General features: G+C 52.3%; 2 protein-coding genes and 1 long non-coding RNA gene across 12 annotated transcripts in view; 2 read left to right on the top strand and 1 right to left on the bottom strand.

The window, feature by feature from the left end:
• UHRF1 (ubiquitin like with PHD and ring finger domains 1) overlaps positions 1 to 4,172 on the top strand; it is a 33,691-nt gene extending 29,519 nt beyond the window's left edge. For both annotated transcript variants that reach the window (XM_005661320.4, XM_005661321.4), the window contains exons 16-17: positions 812 to 910; positions 2,691 to 4,172. In XM_005661320.4, the coding sequence (XP_005661377.2) occupies positions 812 to 910; positions 2,691 to 2,837 (246 nt within the window). In that variant the 3' untranslated portion in view covers positions 2,838 to 4,172. The remainder of the gene's footprint in view (positions 1 to 811; positions 911 to 2,690) is intronic.
• Positions 4,173 to 12,340: 8,168 nt separating this feature from the next.
• KDM4B (lysine demethylase 4B) overlaps positions 12,341 to 26,605 on the top strand; it is a 143,491-nt gene continuing 129,226 nt past the window's right edge. For all 9 annotated transcript variants that reach the window (XR_014837760.1, XR_014837759.1, XR_014837758.1 and 6 more), the window contains exon 1: positions 12,341 to 12,457. The gene's annotated coding sequence lies outside the window, so the exon portion shown is untranslated. The remainder of the gene's footprint in view (positions 12,458 to 26,605) is intronic.
• On the bottom strand, positions 14,252 to 20,210 carry LOC146405525 (uncharacterized). The gene is made up of 2 exons (XR_014837781.1): positions 18,038 to 20,210; positions 14,252 to 17,129 (listed from the first exon to the last, which is right to left on the bottom strand). It is a non-coding gene; the product is annotated as an uncharacterized LOC146405525 (long non-coding RNA).

Below are 26,605 nucleotides of genomic sequence, written 5' to 3'. Positions count from 1 at the left end.
TCCCCACAGCCCTCCTGGCTCAGACTTCCTCCTGCACAAAATCACTGTGGCTGCCCTAACAAGTGAGCCTTTAGGGGCGAAAATCCAGGGGTGGGCAGGGCTGGCTCCTCCAGAGACTGCAGGGGAGAGTCGGTTCCTGTCTTTTCCAGCTTCTGGAGGCACTGCATCTCTGGCTGGCGGCCCCTTCCTCCATCCTCACAGCCAGCAGTGCAGCATCTTCCGTCTCTCTCTGCCTCTGACCCTCCCGCCTCCCTCTTATGAGGGCTTTGTGATGACACTAGTTCCCTGGGGAATCGAGGGTCATCCCCATCACACGGTCTGGGATTCAGACGTGGATGTATCGAGGGCCGTCCCCACGTCCATCCATTCTTGGATGATGGGTCACCTTCTCCATGGAGGGCACTGACCTCCCTCCCCAGCTCCCTGCTGTCCTTTCCCCAGCACTGCTGTGATGTTCATGTCTTTCCCCTGTTTTATCTTTGGTCTCCACTGAGCCCCAGGCCCCAAGAGGGCAGCCCTTCCTGATGTCTGAGCAGTGGGCGGCAGGTGGGCAGCACCATATGTCACAGGGCTGAGCCCTGAACCCGAGAGCAGCACTGACAGAGCGTCGTCTTGACTGTGACCCCGGGTGTGCTCTGTCAGCACCAGAGCCCTCTGTCTTCTCACTGCTTCTCCTGCCTCCCAGTGTTGGGGTGGGAGGATGAGATCTGGGGCCAGGGCGAGTGCTAAACCGGGAATCTGAGGATCTGTCACTCCTGGTCTGGGGAACAGAGCCTTTGCTGGGCTCAAGCACCCTTCCCTCTGCCTTCAGAAATTCCTGAGCAAGGTGGAGGAGACGTTCCAGTGTATTTGCTGCCAGGAGTTGGTGTTTCGCCCGATCACGACTGTGTGCCAGCATAACGTGTGCAAGGTGAGCATGCGGTTGTGGCAGTGAGGCAGGAAGTCCTGGAAAGGTGATCTGACCTGGGCTTGTTGCTTTGCTTCTGCACCTCCAGCCTCTGGTCTTTGGAGGGGCCTCAGGCTCTGTTATCCCAGCGGCCTTGGTTACAGTAGCCTCCTAGCCTTTATCACAGTCTCCCATCACCCCACTCCCTGCTTCCCACCCTCCTGGTGTTCTGCAATCTGATGCAAACTCCTCACCCGGCCACTGCCTGCCTGGCCACCACCCCAGACCTCCAGCACCACTGGCCCTCTCCTGTGCCTTTAACAGGCTGGCGCCTGCCTTCCTCAGGAATCACGCGCTGGTCCTCCACTGTCTCGTATGCCTGGGGGGCCAGGGTTGGGGAGGATGGGTTGTTGTCTTGGCCTGGGATCTGGTTGTGGTAAATGATTAAGTGGGTGTGGGCCAGGCTGGAGAGGCACGAGGTGCTTATCCCCTAGGGGAGTGGGGAGGAGGGCTTCCTGGAGGAGGTGGCATTAACCTGCCACCTGAGGGGGCCTTGGCAGCATCCCGGGGAGGCAGAGTGGCATGTGCAGAAACCGGGACAGGCAGGCACGTGGGAGTAGTCAGGGCCCTTGGGGGGCAGGGTGGGGGCTTTGGTCAGTGGTCAGACTTGGGAAGGAAGTAGTATCTGATCTGATGCTTTCGAAAGAGAGATCTTGAGCCAGCCCAGCATCTCTCTTCCAGCAGAGCTGATGTTTGGGGGTGGATCATTCTCTCTTGTGTGGGCATCCTAGGCCCCACGTACTCGGTCCCAGGGGTCTCCCTAGTTGGGACACGCTGGTCTGCATGCGTGGTTTTTTGGAGCACCTTCTGGCCAGGGTTGGTCGGTCAGAAGGAACTTAGGGGCAGTGCAGGCAGGCAGGCAGTTTAGAAGGGACTGTTCCTGCCTCCCAGTCACCCTGGGTGTCTATACTGCTCTCTGGCCTCAGGGCCGTCTCGGTCCAGGGCATCAGGGCAGTCAGAGCGGGCGAGGGACTCTGAGGACACAGAGCACAGGGACAGCATCTTCTGCCATGTAACCTGACCGAGGCCCTTCATCAGTGTGGCTGGGAGAGACACCCCCTGCACGCCCGGGGCTGTGTGGGGCCCGAGGGGGCTCGGGCTTGGCAGGGTGAGCATGTGCCTTTGGGGTCAGGGGCCAGGGTTTGATTTCCAGCTCTGGCTAGAAAGGCCCTCTCTGGCCATGTGACCTTGGAAAACCCTGTGGCCACTCTGAGCCCTGTTACCTCAGTGGAAAGGGGGCACTGCAGCATCTTTCTGGCTCCAAGGGGTGTTGATGGGGTCTAGCCTGCCAGCTCCGTGGATCTGGGCCCAGCGGCAGGGTGTCACTGCACCTGCAGCTGACGAGCTGGCACTGGGAAGGAGGTGGCCCTGGCCCGTGTGTTTGTGTGTGTGTGTGTGTGTGTGTGTGTTCTCTGTCCTCACATTATCATTCTGTCTCCAGCAAGCTCAGCATCTGAGGGGTTGTGGGGGAGGGTCCTCCAAGGAGGGGACTTGAGCCGAGGCCCAAGTGACAAGAGAGCAGGGGGACAGACGTGTCAGGTGGTGTGGCCTGCAAGGGCAGAGGCCCGGCAGCCAGAGGCCTGGTAGCCAGGATGACCTTGGAGCCTGGAGGAGCCAGGCTGGGGCTGGGCGGCCAGTGGCGGAGAGTAAGACCGAGGCTCAGGAGGGGCCTCTGGACTCCTGACTCCGCCCCGAGGGACCGTGGGTTGTCAGGAGCACCTCTCACCTGCCTGCTTTCCTGCAGGACTGCCTGGACAGGTCCTTCAAGGCCCAGGTGTTCAGCTGCCCCGCCTGCCGCTACAACCTGGGCCGGCACTCCACCATGCAGGTGAACCAGCCGCTGCAGGCCGTCCTCAGCCAGCTCTTCCCCGGCTACGGCAACGGACGGTGATGCTCAAGCACTTCTCGCCGGTGTTTTTTAAAAAACGTATCTGCAGGGCCTCTGGCCCCCATCTTGTTTTTAGTGAGCTTAACTTAAACATGTAGTTTGTCCTCCACTCCCTTAAAAGCCTCGTCTTCCCAGTTTTGTTTTTTTAATCCATAAGTTTTCAGCAATTTGTATTATGGCTCAGAGGAAGGAAAAAAGGTTGGACTTCTCAGTTTTTGTTGTTGTTGTTTGTTGTTTTTTTTTTGTTTGGTTTTTTTTTGTTGTTGTTGTTTTTAAATACAAAGCCTGCAATTTATCAGCCAAACAAATTTTTTTTTTCTTCTGAGGATGGGATCAGAAACGACTTGGCGGGAAGGCGGCTTAAGTTCCCAGCATCAAGTTCTCAGCCGTTCTCGCTGCCAGCTCGCAAGAAGGCGCCGGGCTGCCCAGAACAATCTTTTCAAGGTTGGTGGGTTTGGCCCCCAGAAGTGAAATTTTGTGGCGCCTGACGGTGGTCCTGGGTGTGGTGCAGCCCCATGTCACCGCCAGGAAACTGTGCAAAGGAAAATCGGAACTGTCCAGTGGGGTCCAGGTTAAACCCTGGCCTCCAAGCCACCCCCGACCGGTCCCCTGCACACAGAGGTCCCCGGCCGCCGGAGCAGAGAGTTGGGCCACACCGAAGCTACCTCTGCCAGACTCTCCCCTCTGCGGGAGCCAAGTCCGGCCAAGTGCTGACCCACCTGGACGCCATGGAAGCCAATGCCCGGGGCCACGTTCAAGTGCCTTTGGTTCCTCCTCCCTTTTTCAGCGTGGGGCCCTTCCTTAGCACTGAATCGTTGACACTGCCAACCAGATTCTTTAAAACCATGGTCCGCCAGCGCTTCCCTGGGAACCCTGGATGAGTGAGTGGGGACAATTTTTATCTGACCTTGAAATTGAATTTTCAACTCGCCAATTGAGAACGACAAGAGGGAAACTTTTTTTTTTTTTAATAAACATTTTTTTTTCAATGAAATTTTTTTGTAGTTACTGTATATGTACCAAGAAAGCTAATAACTTAGGGTTTGGTTGGGTTTGGGGGGGTGGGCAGGGGGGGAGTTTTGTATTTTTTGGAATGATTTGTTAATGTTTCTAACTTTACCAAAGTTTGCAGCTTATACCTCAACGGAACAGGGATATTTTAAATCACAACTGCAGACAAACTGGAGCAATATTATTTTTTAAAGTTTCTCTTTTTTCCTCATTATTAGGTTGTTAATGTATTAGAAACAACGAAATCCTGTGTAGGCTTTTTCTAAGAAGTTCCATATTCTCTGTCCAGGTTTTAGAGTCTCAGAATAAATACCTTTTACAGATGTACCTGGTTGTGTCTTCTGTCTGCCAATCACCCTGTAGCCCACCAGGCATTTCTATGCCTATTATTTCATCTGCTCTTCACAAAAACCCCAGGAGACAGACTGGTTAGGTAACATCATTCCCACTTTGCAGATGAGAAAACTGAGGCCCAGACAAAAGTGTCCAGCAGTGGTTCTACCTGCCGCTCAGGAGGAGTTGCACTTTGACCTTTCCCGGGTCGGGGAACTACAGGCCAAAATGGGCCTTTCACCTTGGAACCAGAGGTCACTCACTGTTACCAGATGGGTGGCACTGTTCCCATTTACATCTGAAGAAACTGAGGCTGTGGTGGTCCCCCACTGGGAGACTGGCTCTGCCTGGAGAGGGTGTCAGCAGCCTGAATCAACTAATTTGCTGCTTGACCCTGGGTGACTCTGCAGGTCTGGGGAGATTAGGGCACGAGGGGTGTGGAGACGGGTGACCTGAAATGCTGTTTCCAGGAGTTGCCATTGTGGCTCAGCAGTAACAAACCCGATTAGTACCATGAGGATGCAGGTTTGACCCCTGGCCTCACTCATTGGGTTAAGGATCCAGTGTATCCGGTGTTGCCACAAGCTGTCATGTAGGCCACAAACGTGGCTTAGATCTGGCATGGCTGTGGCTGGCAGCTACAGCTCTGGTTCGACCCCCAGCCTGGGCATTTCCATATGCTGTGGGTGTGGCCCTAAAAAAAAGGCTATTTCCAGGGGAGGTCAGAGGCCGAGGATGAGGCAGGCTTAAAAACTCCAGGGGAGTTCCTGTCATGGTGCAGCAGAAACGAATCCGACTAGGAATCATGAGGTTGCAGGTTCTATCCCTGGCCTCGCTCAGTGGGTTAAGGATCTGGCGCCGTGAGCTGTGGTGTAGGTCACAGATGAGGTTCAGATCCTGTTGCTATGGCTGAGGTGTAGTCCCGCAGCTGTAGCTCCAATTCAACCCCAGCCTGGGAACCTCCATATGCCACAAGTGTGGCCCTAAAAAAGCAAAAAAAAAAAAAAAAAATTGACTCCAGGGAAGGAAATAGTGCTGAATTCTGCACACTATTACTGACATCTTTACTGATGATTAGGTAATGATGTGGGCAGATCTGGTTTATTAAAAGTTCTGCCTCAGAGTTCCCGTTGTGGCACGGTGGTTAACGAATCTGACTAGGAACCATGAGGTTGTGGGTTCGATCCCTGGCCTTGCTCAGTGGGTTAAGGATCTGGTGTTGCAGTGAGCTGCAGTGTAGGTCGCAGATGTGGCTCGAATCCCTCGTTGCTGTGGCTCTGGCGTAGGCCAGTGGCTACAGCTCTGATTGGACCACTAGCCTGGGAATCTCCATATGCTGTGAGAGCGGTCCTAGAAAAGGCAAAAAGACAAAAAAAAAAAAGTTCTGCCTCTTCTGGACTTTCAAATGTGTCAGGTGTGTCTTTGAGAACATGATGAGCAGAAGAGGTCAGTCACAGAAGATCATATGTGATTTCATTCATATGAAATGCCCAACACAGGGATCTATAGAAACTGAAAGATGAGTGTAGTGATGCTTAGGGCTGGGGGAGGGGGTGAAAGCCAACCGGGGAGGGCTCTTTAGGGGTGATTAAAGTTTCTAAATTTGGTGATGGTTGCATATATCTGTGGGTATGAATTATATCTCAAAAAATGTCAAGTGTAGGAGTTCCTGTCATGGCTCAGCAGTTAAGGAATCTGACTAGCATCCGTGAGGAGGCTGGTTCCATCCCTGGCCTTGCTCAGTGGGTTAGGGACCCGGTGTTGCCATGAGCTGTGGTGTGAGGTCGCAGAGGTGGCTTGGATCTTGCATTGCTGTGGCTGTGGCGTAGGTCAGCGGCTACAGCTCCAATTTGACCCCTAGCCTGGGAATCTCCATATGCTGTGGGTGCAACCCTAAAAAGCAAAAAAAAAAAGGGAGTTCCCGTCGTGGCACAGTGGTTAACGAATCTGACTAAGAACCATGCGGTTGCAGGTTCGATCCCTGCCCTTGCTTAGTGGGTTGACGATCCGACGTTGCCGTGAGCTGTGTAGGTCGCAGACACGGCTTGGATCCTGCGTTGCTGTGGCTGTGGCGTAGACCTGCAGCTACAGCTCCGATTGGACCCCTAGCCTGGGAACCTCCATATGCCGCGGGAGCGGCCTAAGAAATGGCAAAAAGACAAAAAAAAAAAAAAAAAAAAAGTCAGGTGTAAATATGAAATAAAAATAGGAAAGGTAGAGTTTCCTAGTGGCTCAGCAGGTTAAGGACTTGCTGTCACTGCTGTGACTTGGGTTCAATCCCTGGCCTGGAAACTTTTACATGCTGGGAGGGGAGGTGCCAAAACAAATAGATAAGATGCCCAGGTGTGGGAGCAGCAGAAACTCCATAAATGTCCTTGGGTGGGCCCTACACAGGGGTACAACATGGACCTGCATTAATTGTGGAGATTGTGGAATTTTTTAATGCTTCTCACATAAAAGTTAAAGATGATGTCACTGTCAAAAACTAGCAAGCCCCAGTAAAGTGTGACACTGCTATGCAGAAATAATCACAGTATTAGGTGTATTATTTCCTGGTAGACTTTTGGTATTTTTTTAAATAGCAATTTTATGGAGATATATTCACATACCACAACACCCATTTGAAGCATACAGTTCAGTGGGTTTGAGCATATTCACATGGTTGTGCAATCATCACCTCTAGTTCCAGAATTTCATCACCCTCAAAATAAGCCTGATCCCCATTAGCAGACACTTCCCACTTCTCCCCCAGCCCCTGGCAACCAGTGATCCACTTTCTGTCTCTGAATTTGCCTATTCTGGACATTTCATATAAATAAATTAGTAACAATGCAGAGTCTCTGTGTCTGGCTTCTCACTGAGCTTCGTGTTTTCAGAGGCCATCCCTGTGGTGGTGAGTGTCAGCATCTCATTCCTTGTCATGGCTGAATAATATTCCATGGGATGGGCAGACCACAATCTACCTGGTTGATTTTTGTTGTATATTTGTTTTTCCTTTTTCGGCTGCACCTGTGGCATATGGAAGTTCCCAGGCCAGGGGTCAAAACCAAGCGCCAGCTGTGATCTACTCCACAGCTGCAGCAGCACTGAATCCTTAACCAACTGTGCCACATTGGGAACTCCCTGGTTGACTTTCGTAATGTAAAACTTTCTTCTTCCACTCAGTTTTATAAAATTAGTACATAATCCCTCTAGAACACTGAGAAGCTGAAAAATGGAGAAAAAGCCAAAACATAATGCCACCCCCCAGAGGATTAGCATATAGCAATATTCAACCTCAGAACAACCGTGTGATGGAGGTCCCCACCGCCACTCCCTGCACCTGCAGCATGTGGAAGTTCCCAGGCCAGGGATCAAACCCTCACCACAGCAGTAACCCGAGCTGCAGCAGGGCAACGCTGGATCCTCAACATGCTGTGCCACCAAAGAATTTCTATATGTTTTATACGTAATTTTTATTTTTTATTTTTATTTTTTGTCTTTTTGCCTTTTCTAGGGCCACTCCTGCAGGATATGGAGGTTCCCAGGCCAGGGGTCTAATCGGAGCTGTATCTACCAGCCTACACCAGAGCCACAGCAACTCGGGATCCAAGCCGCGTCTGCAACCTACACCACAGCTCACAGCAACGCCGGACCCTTAACCCACTGAGCGAGGCCAGGGATCGAACCCACAACCTCATGGTTCCTAGTCGGGTTCATTAACCACTACACCATGATGGGAACTCCAATATATGTAATTTTTAAAAGCAGCATTAGGATGGTTGTGTGTACAGTGTCTTGTGCCTGTTTTTTTATTCGGTTCAATGATGGGGTGGATGCTTTGTCTTAGCATCTCAGTAAACATGTGAGTTGTGGTCTGGAGTATGTATTATCTTTCTGTCTGTGCTCCTAAAGGTGAAATGTGCTACATGTGTGTCTAGCAATATACGCTTGGCATGAAATGGAATGTCTGAATTCTTCAAATGTGTGTGTATATATATATATATATATATTTTAATGGCTGTGCCTGGGCCAGGGATTGAATCTGAGCCACAGTTGTGACCCAGGCCGCTGTAGTCAGACTTTATATATATATATTATATATAAAGACTTTATATATATATATAATATCAGACTTTATATATATATAAATATATATATAATCAGACTTATATATTATATATATATAATCAGACTTTATATATATATATAATATAATATATAATATATATAATATATGTTATATATATAATATATATTATATTATATAATGATTTTTAATTCTTTCCATTATAGCTGGTTTACAGTGTTCTGTCAATTTTCTACTGTACAGCAAGGTGACCCAGTTACACATACATGTATACATTTTTTTTTCTCACATTGTCATGCTCCATCATAAGTGACCAGACATAGTTCCCAGTGCTACACACCAGCATCTCATTGCTATGTAGTTGGATTCTTAACCCACTTTGCCACAGTGGAAACTCCCCCAAATGTATTGCTGAAAAGTTACTTTTTAAGGACATAGAGGATTTAGTCTATCCATATCTATCTTTTTTTTTTTTTCCTTTTTCTTTTGAGGGCTGCACATTTGGCATATAGAAGTTCTCAGGCTAGGGGTCGAATTGGAGCTGCAGTTGTCAGTCACTGGCCTCCGCCACAGCCATAGCAGCTCTTCGACCTACACTGCAGCTTGTGGCAGTGCTGAATCCTTAACCCACTGATCGAGGTCAGGGATCGAAACTGAATCCTTATGGATACTATCTTGGGTTCTTAGTCCACTGAACCACAAGGAGAACTCTCATTTCTATCTTTTATGCATCAGACTAGCCCTTAACGGAAGCTGGAGGGGGTTTTTGAAAAGCATGGGATATTTCTTAGCTCCACACCTTACCCATTCTGGGAAGGTGGAGACCAGTTAGAAACCAGCTAGCCCTGCGTCATCTAAGGCCGGTGCCAGAGGGCCTGCCGGTCTGTCTTAGGGACAGATGCCCCAGCCCTTTGTGAGATCTGTACCCGTCTGCAAAGATTTGAAAACCAGGACAAGTAGGTTGAGTTGTTCCCAAGTTAATTCGTCTGTCCATTGGAAAATTCTGAGAGTGTGTCCTTTCTGCTTTACCTAGGACACCTTTTAATTAAATGACAGTGATTATAGTTTCTCCCTAACAGCTTGTTATGAAAACATTCAAACAGAAAAGTTGAAAGAACTGTTTCATGAACCCTCAAATATACTTGCTGTCTGGGTTCTACAGCTGTGAAGTTTATTTACATAAACAAAATCGGAAAGCTGAGAACCTATTTAGGACCCTCGGTTTAAAAAATTCCAGTAGTTCCCATTTTGGCTTTTCTGGTTAAGAACCCGAGATAGTATCCTTGAAGATGTGGGTTTGATTCCTGGACTTGTTCAGTGGGTTAAAGATTTGGCATGGCTGCAACCTGTGACTTAAGCTGCAGATGTGGCTTGGGTCCGATGTTGCTGTGGCTGTGGTGCAGGATGGCAGCTGCAGCTCCGATTTGAAGTTCCAGCCCAGGAGCTTCCATATGCCGCAGGTGTGGCCCTAAAAAGAAAATAAATTAATAAAAATTTAAAGAAACTCCAGGGTCTAGGAGCTTCCCTGTGGGTTATGGATCTGGTGTTGTCACTGCAGTGTCTTGAGTTGCTGCCGAGGAATGTTTTGGTTCCTGGCCTGGGAATTTCTACGTGCTGTGGGTGTGGCCAAAAAAGTCCAGAGCCTATTGAATCCAATCAACTGGAATTCACTGTGTTATAGGACAAACTAGGAAGTAGAAAAAGAAAGGTTTTGAGGTAGGGGGATCCCTTCATGACGGCATTTTTTTTTTTTTTTTTTGGTCTTTTTTTAGGGCCACACCTGTGGCATATGGAAGGAATTCCCAGGCTAGGGTTCCATATCAGTAATGCTGGATACCTAACCCACTGAGCGAGGCCAAGGATTGAACCCAAGTCCTCATGGACACTAGTCAGGTTCGTTACCTCTGAGCCACAACGAGAACTCCCATGATTGCCCTTTTTTCTCTTTTTTGCTTTTTAAGGCTGCACCCACGGCGTATGGAAGTTTCCAGGCTAGGGGTTGAATCAGAACTATAGCCACGGGCCTATGCCACAGCCACAGCTACGCAGGATCCAAGTTGGGTCTGTGAGCTATATACCACAGCTCACGGCAATGCTGGATCCTTAACCTACCGATCAAGGCCAGGGATCGAACCCTTGTCCTCATAGATACTAGTGGGATTCGTTTCCATTGAGCCACGATGGGACTCCCCCTTGATTGCACTTTGACACTGTATTACTGCTACCAAATTACATGTCAGTTCCCCCCTGCCCCCCCGCAGTTCAGGGTGTTCCATGGGAGCAGTTACTACTTCCTATTTTTTAAGTTAAATTTTAACTGCATGAGGAATATCCAAATATGGCCCCATGAGAATGTATAACACACTAGAACAGATGGAAGTCCTTACCAATTACCCTTTTTACCAATGCAGATCCCTCCTCTCCCCAAAGATTTAGTTTTCTCAGTTTAGGGGTGGCCTTGTTTTGCGAGGGGCCACAGGTATGTGCCCTTAGAAACCACACAGCATTATTTGCTGAAGGTTCATTTCCATAATGTTCTGTTCAGAAATTTGGACCATTCTGCAGCTCTCCATGGCTTGTAGACATCATTCTCTGACTGTACCTGTAGATCTACTTCTTTTTTATTCTTTTTTTAATTTTAATTTTTTTGGCTGTACTGGTGGCATGTGGAAGTTCCTGGGCTGCGACCCAAGCTGCTGCAGTGACAACCCCAGGTCCTTAACCCACTGAGCCACAGGGGAACTCCAATCTGTTTTTAATTGCTATAAAGTTAAAAGTATTCTAAAGTACCCAGTGCCACAGGCTGCTTATTTCCTAGAGAGAGATATTTAGAGCAAAATACTGGGAACAATTAGGTACAGTGCTGCAACATCATCCTTGAACTGGCAAGCTGTGAGCTTGGGAGACTTTCTCAGGGTACATGACCTTCAGGAATAGAATGTAGTTACACTTACCGCCTTATAAATCAGTTGCCTGTTTTACACTCCTGCCAGCGAAATGTGAGTGTACCCACTCTACTGCCTGACCGCAATTAATCACCGAAACGATGTTAATGATACACCTTAGCTAAATGCTCACTTTGTGAAGTGACATGGTCAAATTTTACGTGCCTGTTTTCACTTAACTCGTGCAAACTTCCCAGGATAGGAGCAGACCGTGAGGGGGTGTATCACCATCATATCCTTTTCACCGGAGAAAACAAGCCCAGTGAGGTTACTTTGCTCGAGGCCAACCAGTGAGGCACCTGGGCCCAGCTGAGCTTTGAACTGGTCAGGAAGCAGCGAACTCCTCTCGTCCTTCACGTTTTAGGGAAGGTTACCTCATTTTTAGGGGACGTCACCTAATTTTAGCAGGGAGGCCTTGCGCCTTTGCAAAGTTGTATTGTTTGTGATGGAAATGAACTTTTTTTTGAAGGGTCTGGAGGAAAGGAGAGACAGGGGCGCTTCCTGCTTGACTTTTATTTCTCCAGTTCTCCTCCTTTACAAATTGAGTTTTGTTCGTGCTATGTTTCCTAACTCCGGACTTTGCGAAGTGGAGAACGCGGCTCCCAATTTCCGGCTCCGGGTCTCGAACCCACCGCTACGACTCCCAGGCGGGGTGCTGATGTTGTGCTGGGTCTCACGTACTCAGCTGCAGCCTGATAACCAAGGCGGGGCCCGGGCCGTGATTGGCACTCGCCCCAGCCAGTCCGCTCTTGGGGCTGATCCAGTAAGCCAATATTCTCTTGCCCCCGTGCGGTCGTTGGGCGGTCCCCTAGGCGTCCTTGTCAATCCGAGGCCTAGGGCCGTCGCGTTGGTCGCGGCCTCTTGCCTGGCGTGCTCAGCCTGCAATGAGAACCGAGCCGGTCAGCGGGCACGTGGGTGGGCGCCGGCGTGTCCCGGCCGGCAGGCCAATGGCGAGGCGAGACCGGCGCCTGCGCCCGCCCAATAGAGGCGCGCGGGGGGCGGGCCGTGAGGTGTTGATGGGCCCGGTGGAGGGGAGGGGCGGAGCTGTCAGCGTCAGCCAATGGGCGTGCGGGCGTGGGCTCGGGGGCCAATGGCAGCCGGGGCGGAGCTGGAACGCAGCCTTATAAGCCCCACCCGGGGCGCTCACGGAGGGCTCGGCCGCCAGCGACCGAGCGGGGCCCGGCCCGAGCGGGCCTGGGGGTGCGACGCCGAGGGCGGGGGAGCGCGCGCCGCTGCTCCGGACCGGGCCGCGCGCGCCGCCTCAGGTGAGCCCGCGGGGAGGCGGCCGCCGCGTCCGAGCGCGGGCCCCGCTGCGGCCGCCGCCGTCCCCGCGCCGCGCCCGGGGCTGCGGGCGGGCGGGCGCCCGGGACTCGAGGCCCAGGCCTCGGGCGCGGCCTGCTCGGGCCGCAGCCGCCGCGCTTTGTCCCGGCCCGCGAGGCGGTTGGGGGCGTTAACCGCTTGGCCCCGGGCGCCCGCCGGACCTCGGGCGGGGGCGGTGCGGCTGGACAATGGCGGGGCCGGGGGCGGGAGGCGGGGGCGCCCTGCCCGGGCCAGGGGCGCGCGGGGGCTGGGCCAGGGCGTCCCCGTCGGCCCCGCACAAAAGATGACAGCGTGGGTGGCCCGGCCCGGCTGGCCCTGCCTGGCAGGGCCCTCCCCTTCTATTATTCACAACAATCCTAATGATTTAAAAAATAATAATAAAGAGAAAGAAAGAAATCCCAGGCCCTGGGTGAAGCCCGCCTGCATTTCCAGCCCTTTGGGCACCGGTGGGGTTAATGAGGCGCTTCCCAGTGGTGCCCCCCCGAAATGTCCATCATTGCATCCCACCCATCTCCCCGAATCAACCCGCCGTTCCATCGCGGCTTCCAAACTCGTCCCCCATTTTCCTGAGCCCCCCTAAATAAGCATGCAACCTGGATTTTTTTTTTTTTTTAATGTATCCAGTTGCTATGCATATAGCAGCTTACAGACGCGTGCCCTCAGTGCCTCACCCTGCCGGCCCGAAAGCCATCTCGAAGCCCCCCTTCTCTGTAGAAATAAATCGTAGAGTCCCTCCCGCGGAGACCCCTTGGGCTGTCCCATCCAGCCTCGTGGGAGCTGGGGGACGGATTCATTCTGAAAGGAACCTACTCCAGATCTGCTGGGGCCTGGGTCTCCACCCAGTGGGCGCGATGACACCAGGCAGAATGGGATGCACCTCCGTGGGGCCACATGGAAAGGTTTTACAGAGGATTTTCTTTCCCCTGGGGGCAGGGGAGACATGGACTGTGCCTTGGTGTGTCCCATCTGCTTGGTCGGGGGAGGATGCTTTTGTTTTAATAATTCAGGTGCACCTGGGGAACTGTTTCCCGAGTTATGAAACTATTGAGAAGGTTGTTCTGTTCAGTGGAGCCCAGTGATCCCATCCTGTAATGTGTGAAGAGTGTGTCCTTTTTTCCCCATGTGTTTCTATCAAAGGCATTTATTCAGCCAGCTCCTTTGGGTCAAACTGGGTGCCAGCAATGTCTTAGGGTCTGAGAATGCCTGCCCCCTCCTCTGCCTCGACAGCCATTTATCCCGCTGTCCCCAGGCTGGAGAAAGCCCCTGAAACGGTCTCTTTACATGACTTCTGTGGGCTTTCCTTGTCGCAAGAGCTGATGACTCCCCTAATTCTCAAATAATAGCTTCCTTCTGAGGCATCAGGATAGCTTATCAACTCATGGGTCAGCCTTCTCTCTCCACCCTTGCAAGAACAGTGGGCAGCCGCTCTGTCTTTGCAGTTAGTTTGTTTTTTGGAACCCCAAAGGACGGAATGTGAAAGTCTGGAGTCAACTTGTGCTGATCTGAGTGGAGGGTTTCTGAAACTCGCCGGCCCTCTTTCTGTGTTTCTGATTGGATGCTGGGCAAATCATGATGCTCCCCATTCGTGCCGGGGGCACCTCCTCGGTCAGACTGCTCTGCCCTGGGGGAGGGCAGTGCCAGGAGCAGAGGTGCAGTTGCTTGAATGCTCCCAGGTTTTGTGGCGATTCCAGCAGATACAGTGTCACATGCTGTGTGTGTGTGTGTGTGTGTGTGTGTGTGGGAGAGAGAGAGAGAATGAGTGTGTAGTTGTTGAGAGGAAATGTATATAGGTCTTAGTAACAATTGATTCTGATCCTTGTCGCTTTGGGGAAGTGGGCTGCTAAGGAGATGTTAAATACTAGAGCTTAAAGGTATGGCTGATCGGTCATTCCCGACTCCGCCCTGCCTTTGTTGTACTTTTCTGCGTCCTAGGAAAGACCCTTCCCCAGTCCCTCTGGGGCTGTTGGGGGCCCTCTCTGCCCCTGTCTCCCACCCCCGCTGCTCTGCTTGACCCCGCGTTTCTCCGCCTCCTCTGCTGGCTTCTGGCCCCTGCCCTCTTGTGCCCTGCCCCTTCCCCTGGCTGGCCCGGCAGAGCCTCAGTCCTTGCGTCCATCCCACACTCACCTGGCCTGGGGATGTTGGGTTCGTTGAGCACTGGGGCAGGTTTCGTGGAGTCTCTAACTTCGGGGGGCTTTGGGTCTAGTGGGGGAAGGGGAGGGATGGGTGTCTAGGGCTGTGGGGCACAGCTGTGCTGGCGAGGTGGAGGCCTGGCTCGGGGTGGGCAGTACGGCCCACAGTGTGGGCAAACAAGTATTTCTGGGTGGCTCTCTTCCCCGGAGTCCAGAAGTGTGGTGGACAGGCTCCAAGCTGTGAGACCTTGTGCCCATCACTTGCTCAAGAGCAAAGGTGGAGGGGTGGGGGTCACTAAACTTTCCCAAGCCTACTAGGAAGCTGGGGTGGGGGAAAGCAGAGGAACTATGGGCCATTGCCTGACCATGAGGGCCCTGCAAAGCAGCTGTGAGGTCACCCCATGCTTCTCCAACAGCCTGGGCCTGGTTCCTGGCTGTGCTCCAGAGACCTGCTCCAGGGCTGCTCAGTGGGGACTCACTGCCACGGTTCTTACCTGCCCCAGTCCTGGTCCCTTGCTTCTGGCCTGAGTACCCAGAACATCAGCCAGGCGGGGAAAGGGGCTGAACGTGAACTCCCTTTTGACCTGTGTTCTTGGTGGGGTTCCTGAATGCCTGTCCTCCCCTCCATTCCCCAAACGGAATCTGAGAGACCTGGGTTCAGATCCCTCCTCTGGGTCAAGTCACTTCATCATTCTGGGCCTCGGTTTCCGCATCTGTATGATGGGTGTCATAAGAGCCCATCCTCGGTTATTGAGGAGATCAAAGGAGATGAAAGTCACTGAAGTGCTTCTCATGATGCCGGGGCGCTGAATTCTTCCTGCTCTCAGGGTCCCTCCCTACTCTGCCTTGTCTACATCCAAGCCCAGGTTGTTCTCTGGGGATGGCGGGCACGTCCCAGGCACTGTGAGGTGTTGAGCAGCATCCCTGACCCCCTATCCCATTGATGCCAGTAGTAACCCCTCCCCCCTAGTTGTGACAACCACAATGTCCTCAGACAGCAACCAGTGTCCCCCAGGCACACAGTTTTCCCCAGGTGACATCCCTCTCACTTAACCTCTAACCCCACAGCAGCCTGGTATTTAGCCATGACCCTGATCCGCCTCAAGTTCTGGGTCCCTCTGTCCCCTTCCTCTTTGCCGCCCCATTTAAAAGGGAGGGGCTCACATTTGCAGGCTCTCATTTCCAGCCACCCTGGGGCCAGCCAGGCGTGGTGTGGGGGGGTCTCCGAAGCAGGGCCCCTACCCAGGCTCCCAGGATCTGGAATTGCAGTGGGCAGGCTTAGAGCTGTGTGAGCTGCGCCTGTCAGTTGGCTTTCACAGTTTTCTTCAAGTCGGCTCCGAGGTGACTCACTCCTCATCTTCGCCTCCTCCTGAGCAGTGATGTCCGTGGTCACGGGACTGTTAATGCGCCAGCTGCAGATGCTTTTACACAGTGAAATGCATTTAACTACGATACTTAGAGTCTGTACCGCCGCAAGACTGAGACCACAGCGGATCTGTGCGTCCACGTTGTGTTTGGATGGCTCGGTTTTTGGTTACTCGCTGCTGCTTTGACTTGGCCTGTTCTGGGGCATCTCGTTGGTTAGATAAAGCGTCACAACTCGTCTGTCCGTGTTCAGTCCTGCTCCCTCGAGGGGCTTTTACAGACTGGAAAAACGGCCTTCCTTTGCTCAGGGCCCTCCAGTGGCTTCCTGGTGTCCTTGGGAAAAGTTGCAGACCCTTCCCGTGGCCTCTCTCTTCTGTCCTCCGGGGTGCGCTCCTCTCCCACCATCCGCGACCCCTCACTCCTTTGCCTCCTCCCTTGGGTCAGAAACCACTTTCCCTGCCTCCTCTTCTCTGCCTCAGGGCCTTTGCATGTGGTGTGCCCTCTGCCAGAACACTGTTCCCTCAGGTCTCCCCCCAGCTGGCTCCTTGTCATTCAGGTCTCTGCTCAGAGACACAGTCCCTGACCCTCTGCCTAAATTCACCCTTCCGTCCACCTGCTCTCCCTAGCCTATCCTTTCTTCTTTGCATTCTGCACTACCAGAAGTGTTTATTAATCTCTTTATATATTTATAGTCTGTCTCATCCACTGAGGCAGAAGCTTTTCTTATGAAGGGTTAGAGAGGAACTATTAATGGCTTTTTTTTTCCAATCTTTTGTCTTTTTTTTTTTTTTTTGTCTTTTTGCCGTTTCTTGGGCTACTCCTGCAGCACATGGACGTTCCCAGGCTAGGGGTCTAATCGGAGCTGTAGCCACTGGCCTACGCCAGAGCCACAGCAACATGGGATCCAAGCTGCGTGTGCAACCCACACCACAGCTCCCGGGAACGCCAGATCATTAACCCACTGAGCAAAGCCAGGGATCGAAACCTCATGGTTCTTCGTTGGATTCGTTAACCACTGCACCACAATGGGAACTCCTCAATCTTTTGTCTTTTTTTTAGGGCCACAACCATGGCATGTGGAGGTTCCCAGGCTAGGGCTCGATTCCGAGCTGTAGCCACTGGCCTACACCACAGACACAGCAATGCCAGATCTGAGCTGCCTCTGCGACCTACATACAGCAAGGCTCATGGCAACACCAGATCCTTTAACCCACTGAGTGAGGCCAGGGATCAAACCCATGTCCTCATAGATCCTAGTCGGATTCATTACCACTGAGCCAAGATGGGAACTCCTGTTTACTGCTTTGCAGGTTGCAGGTGGGACAGTCTCTGTCCTGACCACTCTGTTCTGCCCTCGTAATGCAAAAGTGCGGAAGCAAATGAATGTGCCTGTGTTCTGATAAAACTTTATTTAGACACAGAAATGTGAATTTCACATGCTTTTCACATGTGATGAACTGTTTTCCTTTTTTTGATTCCCCCCTCACCCCTCCGAGTTGTTAAAATGTCAAAACCACTCTGACCTTGTAGGCCATACAGAACGGGTGGCAGGCTGGATTTGACCTTTGGGCTGTAGTTTGGGAGCATCTCTATGAGGGTGTGAGGTCCCCACTGCAGGAACAATGTGCATCTGGTCACTGCTCGTATCCCTAGCACCTAGGGCAGTTCCTGCACACAGTTGGGTGTTCAGTAAGCATTCATTTGTTGAATGAATTTCCATCTTTCGTACATCAGAGTATTTAGAATCATACTACATTTTATTTTTTATTTTTTATGGCTGCACCTGAGGCATATGGATGTTCCCAGGGCAGGGATTGAATCTGAGCCGTGGCTGTGGTAGTGCCAGTTCCTTTAACCCACTGTGCTGGGCCGGGGATTGAACTCGCACCTCCCCAGTGACCTGAGCCACTGCAGTCAGATTCTTTTTTTTTTTTTTTTTTTTTTTTTTGTCTTTTTGCCATTTCTAGGGCTGCACCCGCGGCATATGGAGGTTCCCAGGCTAGGGGTCTAATCGGAGCTGTAGCCGCCGACCTACACCACAGCCACAGCAATGCAGGATCTGAGCCTTGTCTGTGATCTAGACCACAGCTCATGGCCACACCAGATCCTTAACCCACTGAGCAAGGCCAGGGATCGAACCGGAAACCTCATGGTTCCTAGTCGGATTCATTAACCACTGAGCCACGACGGGAATTCCTATAGTCAGATTCTTAACCCACTGTGGCATGGCAGGAACTCCTTTATTTTATTTATTTATTTATTTATTTATTTTGTCTTTCTGCCTTTTCTAGGGCCACTTCCCGCGGCATATGGAGGTTCTCAGGCTAGGGGTCTAATTGGAGCTGTAGCCGCTGTCCTACACCTGAGCCACAGTAATGTGGGATCTGAGCCGTGTCTGCAACCTACACCACAGCTTACGGCAACGCTGGATCCTTAACCCACTGAGCAAGGACAGGGATCGAACCCGCAACCTCATGTTCCTAGTCAGATTCATTAACTACTACGCCACGACGGGAACTCCTATAGTCAGATTCTTAACCCACTGTGGCATGGCAGGAACTCCTTTATTTAATTAATTTATTTATTTTTTGGCTCTACTCATGGAAGTTTTGTGGCCAGGGATTGAGCCTGCAATGACAGTGCTGGATCCTTAACCTGCTGAGCCACCAGGGAACTCACATACTCTATATTTAAAAAAAGTAGGTCCTGGTTGTTTTAACGAAATTTAAAGTGCAGGGAATGTAAGAAAATTTTCTGGGAGTTCCCTGGTGGCTTAGCAGGTTAAGGATCTGGCATTATCACTACAGTGGCACAGTTTCATCCCTGGCCCAGGAACTTCTTCATGCTGAGGAAACAACAACAACAACAACAAAAGAAAGAAAGAGGGAGTTCCTGTTGTGGCTCAGCTGAAACGAAGCTGATGAGTATCCATGAGGATGCGGGTTTGCCCTGGCCCCACTCAGAGGGTTTCGGATTTGGCATTGCCCTGAGCTGTGGTGCAGGTCGCAGACAAGGCTTGGATCCTGTGTTGCTGTGGCTGTGGTGTAGGCCGGCAGCAGCAGCTCCGATTCGACCCCTAGCCTGGTAACTTCCATATGCCACACTTGGGGCCTTTAAAAAAAAAAAAAAGGAAAAAGAAAAGAAAATATTCTGACCTCATCCACCAAAACAATCTCAAAATTGAGAAAAGAGTAGATTTAAACAGGGGCAAATATTTCATCATTGGCAATGCCCAGCCATTCTTGATGCCCCCTTGGTATTGCACCCCACCAGGCACCAGAAGATTGGGAAAGAGTGTTCTGGGCCTAAGAAGTTTGTTTTGACCCAACAGAGGGTTTAAAAGGAAGATACTCTTTCCCAATCGTTTTGTTTTGTAAGCATCTGACCCAGCCTTTTTACCAGCGCCAGCGCCCCTTCAGAAGGGGCAGCGTAGTCCTGGTAGGAGGTTTCTGCGGCCACGCAGCCACAGACCTGCACAGGGACACTCAGGAAGAGGTGGCCTTTGCGGATATGCGAGTTCAGCTTTGCGGGGTGATCAGGCCTGCCTCTGTAGGGTGTGGGGATTGTGCTGGCTGCGTGTCCTTGGCCTTGCTCCTCCACGGCGACTGTTGGGAGCGGAGACTGGCTGAGCATGATTTCTGAGCCAGTCAGATCATTAGCTTCTTAGATTTGGGTCTGTCCCAGGAACATTCTGACTTGTCAAGGAAGCATACCTTAATTTACAATCGTGCATTCTCTAGCTAATTGAAATAAACAATCTGGAGAGGGTTACTCAGAACCTCTTGGCTTTGCAAAGTTGCTGTCCTTTTACTTTTTTCTTTTTTTGCTTATCTCTGTCTTTCTCTGCCTCTCCATTGTCTCTCCCTTCCTTCCTCTTTCCCTCCCCGCTTTTCTTTTCTCATCCCACTTCAGTGGCTCCCGTGGATGCAAGGATACTGATGAAGAGTTTGCATTGCTGTCTTTGCCCCATGGCTGATCTGTGGCTCTGGCAGTGGTCACTTGGAATCTCTCTGAGCCCTTGGCCTTGGGTATGTTTGTTCAGTGGACAAAGAATAAGAATCAGAAAGCAGGAGTTCCCTGGAGGCTCAGTGGGTTAAGGACTCCGTGTCGTTACTGCTGACTCTGGTTACTGGTATGGTGTGGGTTTGACCCCTGGTCTGGGAACTTTTCCATGCCACAGGCGCGGCAAAAAAAAAAAAAAAAATATGTGTGTGTGTGTGTGTGTGTGTGTATATACACACATATATACACACACATGTATATATATATACACATGTATACACACACATGTATATATATACACACATACACACACACGTATATATATATACAACATACACACACATGTATATATATATACACATATATACACACACATGTATATATATATATCGGAAAGCAAAGCACCAAGAGCTGCTGCGTCCTGCATGGGTCTCTGGGTGCAGAGCAGAATTATAGCTGACGTAGGTTTGGCCCCAGTTGCCGGGACTAGTGATCACAGTTCCTTTTCTCAGACAACCCGTACGGGGAGGAAAGGTGATGTGTGAAGAGGTGATCTGGGGGTAGGGTAGGCAGGCCTTGTTCCAGGACCCATTTCCTTTCCATGTTTGCAGTTGCCCCCAAGAGAGGGCACCTTTGGGACAGGTAGGGGCAGAGGTAGGCCCCCTTTGGTGGTATCATGGCTGCTTGCTTGGGTCTCAGGGGAGAGGATGCATGGAAGATGAGCTGGCAGGGGATCCGGAATTTTGCTTTGTGCAGAAGAAGGAGAGGATGGATCCTGGAGGCCTCCTTTAAGCGAGAGCCAGCAGGCGCAGTGACGACAGGAGCTCCCCAGACCATGAGTGGGGTGGAGACAGGCTATGTGTGTGACTAGAGCTCGGGGCCCTGGCCAGTCTGGGCAGCCCATTTGGAAAGGGGCAGCCCAGGAGCTGCCCCAGGATGTGTGCGGGGCCCTGGCTGGGTGGCTGGACCGGGAGCTGCCCCTGCCCCCTTCAGATCCTTGTTCCGTCCTTTCAGGCCCCCTCCATCAGCAAGGCCAGCCCCCGTGGGCAGGCCGCCTCCCTCGGGCCTGGAGCTGCATGGATCTGATTATTTCGGTCACGAGTTGAGAGAGGCTTGCCGTCTCCAGCTTGCGTGTGAGCAAAGGCCCTGGAGTTTAAACTCCTGATTCACTGCTTCATTCCAGCTTTCTCCCCCAAGGAAGAGGAGGGAGCCGGTGGAGGACTCATTGGAGGAACCGAGTCCTCTGACACCCCCTTGGGAAGGAAGGCGTCTGGTTTCGCTGCTGAGGCGAGCGGCGTGTGGAGCCACAGGCTTTCGGGGCCGCCTGGCATCCTGGCTGCTCTATGGGCAGCCTGAGCCTCTTCTGAGCTGGAGCCCAAGGGGTAGTGTCCTCATGGAGAAACTGGCCCCCCTGCACGTCCAGCTCTCATTGCCGGACCCTTCAGAAAGAAAAGTGGTCAGAAAAGTGGTTGCATGACTGGTGGATGAGCCAGCCGCAGGTCCAGGCTTCCCGGGGTGGGGAGTGAGGGCAGAGTGGCCTCTGCAAATGTCCAGCTGTCCTCTCTGCCAGTGTCAAGGCAAAGATGCGGAATCAGGAACCCTTAAAGGCCCCTCATGTGTCTCTTGGCCTGGTGGTCAGCAGCTTGGTTTCACCAGCCACCGGGTCTAGCTTTACAGCAGACACATGGCCGTCGGACATGCGCCATGCCTCGTCCCGGCGGTGCGCGTCTGCTGTCACCCAGCTGAGGGTGACAGTAGTTGTCTAGTCTGCATGCGCATGGCCAGGTGAGCCTGCCTGTGAGGGTCACAGCCTGTAGCATGGTGGAAGCGTGGAGCAGGCCTCCCGAGAGTAACCAGATGGCAGGGGCCGGGGACAGAATTGCTGAGACAGATGCAAACCAAGTCCATGGATGCACAGGCCCTGGGGCAGCACTTGCTGGCTCTAGTGGTGGCTAGGGGGTGGCACAAGCGTGGCCATGTGGGCCGAGCCTCGTGGTCCTGGGCGAGGTGAGCAGCAGGTGGAGCAGGAAGTGGCCCTCAGGGCCGTGGTCCAGGAGACCCACCTGGGGGAGGCAGGGGAAGCCAAGGGAAGCCCCCGTGCCTTGGACACCTTTGGAACCCCCTGCGCCAGGCTTCAGGGGTGAGGGGAGGGGGCCGCAGCTCTGCCCTCGGGGGCATAGAGTCTAGTCAGTGAGGCCGGTCCAGAGTTGTTCCAGTCACAGGGGAGCCATGGAGGAGCCATAGCTGCTCAGCAGTTGGCTCCAGTGTGCTGACTGACCAGACCCTTGAGTTTTCTAGGACAGCCCCTCTTAAAATGTCCTGCTCTACATTTTTTATTTTATTTTTGGCCATGGCGTGCAGCAGCTTGATGTGGAATTTCAGTTCCCAGACCAGGGATCGAACCTGGGCTGCCAAGGTGAAAGCGCTGAATCCTAATCCCTAGACCACCAGGGAACTTCCATCCTGCTCTGCTTTTTAAAAAATATATTAAGTTGCCGTATTCATAAACCATAACATTCATCCTTTCAAAGGGGACAGTTCAGTGGTTTTTAGAACATTTACAGAGTTTTGCAATCTCACCTCTAGTAAATTCCAGACCTTTTTTGTCACCCCAAAAGGGAAGCCCATACCTGTTAGAGAGCCACTCCCCATTCCCCCCTCCTCCTTGGCAACCATGAATCTACTCTCTAGCTCTGTGACTCTGCCTGTTCTGGATGTTTCTCATCCAGGGACTCGCGTCCTCTGCAGCCTACTGCGTCTAGCTTCTCTCACTGAGCATCATGTTTTTCAGGGTTCACCCCTGTGGTAGTGAGTGTTGATGCCTGGCTCCTCTTCATGGCCAAGTGATATTCCAGTGTGTGGGTGGACATGTGTATCCACTGGCTGCTGTGGATCTAGTAATTTCTATTTCTCCCTGCCTCTTCTTTGCCCAGTCACAGAGTTCCAGGATTCCAGGGCTGCGGTGCAGAATGCTCAGCCAGCCGGGCCCCAGGGCAGAAGCCACCCAAAAACCCTTTGTGGGGTTAGATCTTGGGGGCTGGGGTAGGAGGCATCAGAGAGGAGGCCAGGGTCAGTGAGGAGCTGCTGTCACATGTGCTGCCCCGCTTGCCTATAGGAGGTGCTCAGGCCACCCTTTTTGGTCGCACAGGTTCTGGGCTCCATAGTTCAGTGCTTATGCCTGCCTCTCCGCACCCTCCTCTTCCTCCATCTGGAGCCGGGCAGGGTCCACATGGGGTGGGCTGTGCTGGCCCAGCCTTGCCTGGTGGGTCCCCAGCAGGACCTCTCCTGTGTCCACCCCAGGAGCAGGGTGGCCCTGACAACCCGCTCCTCCGGCTTGTCTGTTTCCTGTATGTTCCCTGATGGGCGGGGCCGGGCCCTCCCTGCCTTGAAGTCCACCAGGGCCAAGGCCAGAAGGGGTGTCCTGTTTCCTGCCTGCCTGGTGTGATCCCCGCCCCCGACTGGCCTGGTTGGCTGTGCTTGGTCCTTGCGTCGAGTGGAGCCGGCTCCCTGAGAGCTTCACGTGGCTCCGGATTAGACCACATGCGCCCTCCTTTCTGAGCTGCCCCCTCCCCCAGCCCCCATATGTCTGGCCAGCAGGTTTGCACACAAGCTGCCTCCTGGACTGCTTCCCTTTCCTGGCCTGCCTGGCCTTAGCCCTGACAGGGTTGTGGCTTGTGTCTTTGAAAGCAGCCACTGGGTTCTAAGCATCCTTGTAGTCTCCCCTGAGACCCTCCAACCGCCACTGAACAGAGTCCTGCAGGTGACACTTGGCTCCTGCCCAGGCACGCGTTTCCCCTCCACCTCCAGTGGATAAAGAGGCAGGCATTGCCCCCTTGCCCTTTGGGGAAGCACTGTCACCACTCTGGGCCATTTGGCAATGCAGCTGGGCTCTCTGGGGACCAGAGGGGATGGGTGGGGTGTGGCTTTGTCACAGCGCACAGCCCAGCCCAGCCAGCTCTGATCCTCCCACTGGCATTGCCGGTGTCTTCCCTGTGGGGACAGTGACATGTGTGTGATAGACTTGGCAGTCCCCTTGGCAGACACCTGGAGGATCTTGAGTGCCAGGGAGCTGTGGCCCTGGGAGGACCCCATGGGAGACAGGCAAGAACACTCATGAAATGTCACCTGGTGAAACATCAGCTTCTGTATGGTGCCCCATGCTGGGCACCAAAACAGACACTAGCAGATCCAAGACCTGAATGTGAGAACCGAAACAACCAAACCCTCAGAAGAAAACAGGCGAAAGTGTAAACTGGCAGTTTTTCTAAGGCAGCACCACCCAATAAAGATGCAGAGCAAGCCCTGTGTGTCCTTTAAAGTTTTCCAGAAGCTAAAAAAGAAGCAGGTGAAATTAATTTGAATCATGTCTTTTATTGACATTATACCCCAATATACCCCGAATGTTGTCATTTTAACGTGTAATGGTTATAAAAGTTGTTAATGAGATGTTTTCCACTCCTTTTTGCGGTGTGTCTTCTACATCCTGTGTTCATTTCACACCTATAGCGCTGGCCCTGGGTGAGCCAAGGGCTGTGATAGGGTCGGGGATGCTATACATGGGGGTGACTGGTGCTCGGTGGAGGCTGCCCCCCCACTCCCATTCCTACCTGTCTGCCCAGCCCATCAGAATTTCTGGATCTGTTAGCCTCTAGCTGGGGAGACAAGACAGACCCAGCATAAACCAGTTAGGGCCACGTAAGGGGTGAGTGAGCCAGCCTGGCCTGTAGCGCTGCCTGCCGCTCATTCCAGGATGTCACTGGAGGGTCAGCTCCAGTGGGTGAGGTGGCATGGCTGTGGCTCTGATCCTTCCAGCGGACCCTTGTATGCAGCCCCTTATCTTAATTAATTAATTAATTAATGTCTTTTTTGGGCCGCACCCACAGCATATGGAGGTTCCCAGGCCAGGGGTTGAATCGGAGCTACAGCTGCCGGCCTATACCACAGCTCACAGCAATGCCAGATCCTTAACCCACTGACCAAGGCTAGGGATCGAACCCTCATCCTCTTGGATACGAGTCAGGTTCTTTAACCACTGAGCCATGACGGGAACTCTAAGCCCCTTATCTTTAATGGGAGCTCAGAACCTTGTCCTGGCCATGAGGGCTGATGCATCCTGTGACTGAGCCCAGGGCAGGGCATTTGTGGTGTGGCTGCTGGTTGTCCTGGGGGGCTTTGAATTTGGGACTCGAGATGTTTCCGTGAGGGGAATGACAGGAACTTGGGATGCTTCTTTGGCCAAAAAAAAAAAAAAGATCAAGAGAGAGACTTGTAGAGTTCCTGTGGTAGCTCAGCGGAAATGAGTCCGACTAGGAACCATGAGGTTGGGGTTCGATCCCTGCCTTTGCTCAGTGGGTCAAGGATCTGGTGTTGCCATGAGCTGTGGTGTTGCTCACAGATGTGCCTCGGATCTTGGCGTTGCTGTGGCTGTGGTGTAAGCCGGCAGCTACAGCTCTCATTGGACCTCTGGCCTGGGAACTTCCATATACTGCAGGTGTGGCCCTAAAAAGCAAAAAAAAAAAAAAAAAAAAAAAAAAAAAAAGGGAGAGAGAGAGAGAGACTCGTGTCTAAGCCTAGTTTGGAAATGGCATTGCTCAGCTGCAGAGGTCTTCAATGGCTTGAGGTGGGATGGCCAGTGGGATTGGCAGCCGGAGGTGGAACCCACACCCGTGGCCTGCCTGGCTGTGGATCCTGCCCCTGCTGGGTGTGTGTCTTCATCTCCAAATGGAGATGACCGTCTCTGCTTCGAGGGTGGTGAGATTAACTGAGCTCATCTGTGAAAAATCCCTTAGCGAAGTAGTTCCCACTGGGGGCAGTTCTGTCCCCAGGGGACACTGGGTGGTGTCTGGGAACATTTGTGATTGTCACGACTCGGGGTGTACCTGGCATTGAATGGGTGGGGGCCAGGGTGCTTAGCGCCCAGGACGCTCCCCACCCTCCCCAGTGACCTGGCTCTGATGTCCTCATGTCTCCCAGGTCCAGGGAGAGTGTTCAGAGATCACAGCAGCGATTTTTCTCTGCGCCTCCATCTTTCCTTGACTGGGAGTCAAGGTGTTGCAAGAGAAGTTTCTAAATCACTTTCCATTCCAGAATAGCCCATGGTTTTTATGCTGCTGTTCCACGTTAGTGCCGGGAAGGAAGTTTAGGAGCAATTGAAGTTATGAGAAGGCACTTTGAAAATCAGCAAAATCAGAGTTCCTGTCGTGGCACAGTGGAAACGAATCCACCTAGGAACCATGAGGTGGCAGGTTTGATCCTTGGCCCTGCTCAGTGGGTTAAGGATCTGTCGTTGCTGTGAGCTGTGGTGTAGGTTGCAGACTCGGCTCAGATCCCGCATTGCTGTGGCTGTGGTGTAGGCGGCAGCTACAGATCTGATTCGACTCCTTGTCTGGGAATCTCCATATGTCGTGGGTGTGGCCCTAAAAAGCAAAAAAAAAAAAAAAAAAAAAGCAAAAAAAAAAAAGAAAAGAAGCTGTTCTTTTCCTGGGGTGTCTTTATTTTAAATGGGTGTGTTGAAGGGTTTGGCTGGGGTTCTAGGGGCCAGGCAGCCAGGGTGGTGTTCCTGGCGGCAACTGAATTGGAAGCAGCCAATCCAGAACT

Source organism: Sus scrofa, chromosome 2 (assembly GCF_054392235.1).
Source record: "Sus scrofa isolate SSC_HxYL_T2T_F1_AM1 chromosome 2, Sscrofa_HxYL_maternal_Yorkshire_Landrace_v2.0, whole genome shotgun sequence".
NCBI lineage: Eukaryota > Metazoa > Chordata > Mammalia > Artiodactyla > Suidae > Sus > Sus scrofa.
The sequence above is the reverse complement of the archived record's forward strand: the minus strand, read 5'-3'. Positions and strand labels throughout refer to the sequence as shown.